Genomic DNA, 5,431 nt, shown 5'->3' with positions numbered 1-5,431 from the left:
GTAACCATTGTATCACTTAAAATCTCCAGGGTGATTGGAAATGTCTTTGAGCATTTGTGTGTGTGTGTTTGTGGGAGAATTTATCTGTGTCTCCATTCAAGGCTGCATCCTTCAGGGGACACGGTCGACCCATTTACCTCCACGAAGACCCTCTCCTTCATGTGCCATGTAGACCACGAAGGCCGAACAGAAATGAGACTGTCTGGTGTACAGAGGCTTTCCGTGATCTGCGTCACCAGCCATTCCTGCTCTAATTGCTGTTGCTGAGCAACAAAGCGAAAGTTAGACACGCTCAAAAAGTTTTAATGCCCCTTGGTTACATGTTTACTATTAGCGGTTCGGTTGAATTGAGTGTGTGCTACTCAAACGTTGGATGTCTCATAGCTTGCCGGCACCAATACCTCTTTGAAAAACGGTTCGTCACGTTGCTCGGGATTGGAAGGACGCATTTGAAGGGAGCCTTTGAAGGGAGCATTCAAACATTAAAATGCAGCCTCTGAAGGATGCAGCCCCAGAGTTGATACATGCTTATCTGACTGCATATTCCTCCCATGGTTGCCAAACCTCTATTTATAAACATGAATATGATGCAGTTGAGTGTGAGACAAGTCAGAAAGTGAACAGAGAAGCTTGAGAAATGAATCTATAAAAAAATTAAAATTGATAGATGAAGGATGAAGAGTTGAAATATTTAGCTAAAAGTGTGAATAGATGGTTGAAAAAATACATCTGCCACAAGTTTGCAAACGTAAACCAAAGTAATTGCGCTGACGATTCAATTGCATGGAAGAAAAATAATCCATTTATATAAATTATGGAAAACCTGATGGCTGGTGTGGATGTAGACTGTGGGGGTACACCAGACAGTTTAGGAACCACTGATTCACACTGTGTTTAGAGGGTGACTCTATACCTCATGTGCTCTAAATGTGCAGATGTCTTGGCAGGAACTCTAAATGCTTCTCAGACTGGACTGTAACAGGAACATTCATGTACAATAGCCCAGCTCCATTCGTCAGTCTCACCCTGCATTGTACCCCCCCCCCCCTCTCTTTCATGTTGGAGATCTTTAACTCAGATTTGGCACCTCTCCTCGTCAGTCTCAACTCACACTTGACGACCCGAATTCCTCATCCACAAATGTGAACCATCTGTGCTCCTTATGGAGTCCTGCAACACAGCTAGGGCGCCTTAATGAGGGAAATGGTTAATTACAGTTAAGCATGCGTAATGGTTACGTTCCTACTGTACAGAGTGCAGTGCATGCTGGGCTGTTGATGTGTGGATTTGCTTTACTTTACTCTGTGTGTGCAGTGTCTCTACCGGGCAGACAGGATGTCCTCTGGGTTGCAGGATATATATAGCTGTTCTCCTTTATGAATCATTTTTCATATATTATCAAAAAACAATGACGATATGAACTGAAGCGTTTTGTTGAGTATTTTATGAGTGACTGCTCTGCTCTGTGCGCACCCGCTCCTGTGAGGGAATCCAAGACTTTGGGGTTCCCTTGGGATTCCGTGGGAAGGAAAATCTTCCTGTCTGCTTTGTCCATACCAGGGATCTGATCCAGATCTCAGACCCCTGGCGACTGCGGGGGCGCGCACAAAACTCGGTCAGAGGGTTTCTCAATCTCTTTCTCTCCCTCCCTCTCTCACTGTGGACTCTAGTGTGTATGTGTGAACTTGTTTTTGTGACCTCTTTAAAAACTTTTCCTGCATAAACACTGAACTTGTCCGGACCCTTAGGTTTAGGCATGAATTGGTCACGAATTGGTCCTGTTTAAGGGGTAAGATGTAAATTGTGGTTATGTTAAGGTTAGGATGTAGCATGGTTAAGTTAAGGGATAATGTTTTGATTAGGCTCTCCACAATGAATGGAAGTCAATGCAAAGTCCTAATAACGAGAGATACGCAAACGTGTGTATGTGTGTGTGTGTGTGCCGGGAGGGTGGGGGTGGTGGTGGTGCGTGCGTGCGTGTGTGTGTGTTTGATTACCTGCGTGCACGCGCAAAAGTCTGGATCTCGTGCGTTAAGGCTTGTGCACATCTGCTTTTGGCTGGGTCGCAAAGTTGCAGAGGAGGGACTATACTTTGTGTGTGCGCGCGTGTGTGTGTGCGTGCGAGCACGCTCTGCACTGTAATGCGCAGCAGATGACCACTTGGGGGGACGGACTCTTTACTGGGGAGCTGAGTGTTTCTTCAGACAACATCAGAGCGCTGCGCAAATTAATTCGCTCTATATAACATGATGCTGATCAGTGATGGAGCCGCGCGTTTGATCAATACATCATCGGTCTCTCCACTTTTCCGATCAACAAGTGGATTATGGTCTCCGGCTTGAGAGAGGAGAGGGGCGACTGCACCTGAAGAGCATGGAGAGAACGGGAATGGATACCGGTCACATACTGGCAGGGATATGTTTTTTCCTGCTGTCGCTCCATGGCTTCAAATCTTCCTCGGCGGCGACAAGCTTCTGTCCGGAGCGCTGCGACTGCCAGCAGCCGCAGCACCTCATGTGCACCAACCGCGGGTTGCGCAGCGTGCCCAAACCAGGCACGCGTGCGCCCGAGGAGGTGCTGATCTTCAGCCTCGGGGGAAACTTCATCACCAACATCTCTGCCTTCGACTTCACACGGTACAGTGACCTGGTGAGGTTAAACCTACAGTTCAATCAAATCCAAACGATTCATCCTAAGGCGTTTGAGAAACTCTCCAAGCTAGAGGAGCTGTATTTGGGACATAATCTCTTATCAAGTGTGCCTGCCGGGACTTTACAGCCCCTAAAGAAATTAACAATCCTCTATGGGAATAATAATGAGATTAAGAACATTACACCGGAGCTCTTTGGCAATTTGGAGAGTCTCGTTAAATTGCGCCTGGATGGCAACTCAATAGAAGCACTGCAGGACTCTGTTTTTAAAAGTTTGACCAGTCTGCATTATCTCCATCTGGAATCCAACCAGCTGCAGCACATTCACAGAAACGCTTTCTCCAAACTCACCAACCTGCGCTTTCTAAACCTGGCAGGCAACAAGCAGTCAGCCGTGCATAATGCCCTCACTTTTTCCCAACTCAAAGCCCTGACAACGCTGCTGCTGTCTGAAAATGAAATCCAATACGTTGGAAACCATGTCTTCCAGAACCTGAACAAGCTGTCCAAGCTGTCCCTGAGCAACAACAGGATCTCTCGCCTGGACGGCGGGGCTCTGAAGGGGCTGTCGAGCCTCAGAGAGCTCCTGATTGATGGCAACGAGCTGGAGGAAATCCCCGCCGGTCTCCTGGACCCTCTGGAGCGCATCGAGGAGCTCGACTTCAGCCGCAACCGTATCTCCACTGTGGACCCTTTGTCTTTTTCTCAACTCCAACACCTAAAGGTGCTGAAGCTGAAGAACAATTTCCTCACCAGTCTCTCTGGTGACATTTTCGCCCTCAACAATGTGCTTTACGACCTGGATCTCCATGGCAACAACTGGACGTGCGACTGTCGCCTGGAGGAGCTGAAGAGATGGATGACTGCTGCACACTCTCAGGGTAAATTGTTGACTGTTTTTGTGCAGTGTCATCACCCTGCAACTCTTAGGGGGATATATCTGGACTATGTGAACAGCTCCCAGCTGGAGCCCCTCGGAAACTGGACCGACTTGTGCATGAGCCAAGGTGGGCCCGAGGAGAGCCGGGGAGGGGATGTAGTTGTAAAAGTGGAGGGGAAAGAAATTACAGATACAATGAAGCAGGAAGAGAGAGGTGGAGGAGGTCAGCTGGAGGAGACAGAAGGTGTCGATTTAAGACAGGGGAACCGGGATGGGGTGATGGTGCAGAAAGAAGCTGAAAAATGGAAAAGAGGGGGACAGGAAGAGGTGGGGATCCAGGGAGACCAGGAGGGTCCGGAGGTGGCAGAAACCTCTTCCTCACTGCAGAGAAAGAAACCAAAGGAGTCACTCAGTCCAAGGTCACGACCTGCCGGAGAGGCAGCTGGGAAACGTGCCAAAGGGAGACGAAGGTCAAACGTCATTTCCAGAACGGATCCACCGGCCATTTCCACACCAGGTCACAGGAACGACTCTGATTCAAACACCACAACTTCTCCTGAGCAGTCAGGAGAGAAGTTTGATCTTCTGAGGTCCGATCAGAAGGAGGCTCTGCCCGTCATCACAGATCCATGTGTGTTCAACCGCCATTTTATCACTAACGTCTCAGTGGATCTAGTGACAACGAGTACTGTCACTGTGTTCTGGACCACAAGGGACCATCACCCCTACACACCAGGATCTGGGCCGGGCCTGGAAGAAATCCACTATCGCATTCTGTTTGACCGGTTCGGTGCTACAGATCGTTTCCCCCGTTATGTTTACGCCCGTGGCAAAGCTCGCTCTGTAACCCTTCGAGAACTCAGCTCAGATTTGACCTACATCGTCTGCGTGGAAGGAGTAGTCAGCGGATCTGTCTGCCAGGTCGCCCCTCGGGACCACTGCGCAGGGCTGGTCACTCTCCCCAAGGCGCTCGCACGTGGCGGCACGCTGACCTCTGACCTCCAGCTGGTGACAGTGGCGACGCTAGCCGGGAACGGCGTTCTACTGCTGGTCATCGGCGGGGTCTGGCTGGGGCGGTGCTTGAAGAGGAGGTTGCAAAGGAGGAAGTCGGCCGTGCATGTGCGCCACATGTACTCCACCAGGCGACCGTTCCGTCCCACTGTGGCCTCTGCCTCCGTGTCCGCTGACTTCACCTGCTACCAGAGCAGTCGTCCAGCGCGACTCGCACCACTGGAGGAGGGGGATCTCATTGAGTTCCCTTGTGACCGCTTTCTGGACAGCAGCGGCGCTCGCAGGGACAGTGACATGCAGAGATTCTCTGACTAGATCAATAAAAACTATTCTAAAATGTTGAAACTGTACAACAGAGCAATATGCAAATTGGTCTGTGCCACAATCTTGAGTGTTTAGAATGCAGAAAATATAATTCCTCTCAGTCGACGCAGTATGTGTGCTTGTGGCTATGACCAAACCAATTCAGTAATCCCACCATTTTGAATTTGGGTTTCTCACTGGAACCACAAGACAACTGCTAAACAGCTGAGCTCATCAGGGCCTTCTCAGACACCAGAGGAAGTCCATTCCCTCCGACTTCCTCTTCCTGCTGTGTGCCTTTTTGTCTTCCATCACTTCCTCACACCTGCGGCCTTTTCCTGAATGTGTTTTTGAGTGTAAGTGTGTGCGCGTGAATGATGGGACCACTGATTTCAACTATGGTGCTAATGTTGAGTTCATAGACATCTTAATGTCTCATATTTCTACAGTATGTAATGATGGGCTGCTGGTTGGCAGGAGAAGAAAACACTTTGGTTTTGTAACACATCTATCATGTTTTATACTTTTATATGAAAGTTTGTATCGTTGTGCATTACATGAAGAAGTAAAATCCCCAACAATGTGA

At 49.0% G+C, this 5,431-nt stretch overlaps 1 protein-coding gene across 1 annotated transcript; it reads left to right on the top strand.

The window, feature by feature from the left end:
• The first annotated feature begins 2,151 nt into the window (after nucleotides 1–2,151).
• tril (TLR4 interactor with leucine-rich repeats) lies at nucleotides 2,152–5,431 on the top strand. The gene has a single exon (XM_034600470.1). The coding sequence runs from the start codon at nucleotides 2,374–2,376 to the stop codon at nucleotides 4,855–4,857; it is 2,484 nt and encodes an 827-aa protein (XP_034456361.1). The 5' UTR covers nucleotides 2,152–2,373; the 3' UTR covers nucleotides 4,858–5,431.

This window comes from Hippoglossus hippoglossus, chromosome 11 (assembly GCF_009819705.1).
Source record: "Hippoglossus hippoglossus isolate fHipHip1 chromosome 11, fHipHip1.pri, whole genome shotgun sequence".
Lineage (NCBI taxonomy): Eukaryota > Metazoa > Chordata > Actinopteri > Pleuronectiformes > Pleuronectidae > Hippoglossus > Hippoglossus hippoglossus.
Note: the sequence above shows the minus strand (reverse complement) of the source record. Positions and strands in the feature narration are given on the sequence as shown.

Bases quoted from the DNA above. Each gene is read 5' to 3' on its own strand.
- tril (XM_034600470.1), top strand. From the start codon at position 2,374: ATGGAGAGAACGGGAATGGATACCGGTCACATACTGGCAGGGATATGT.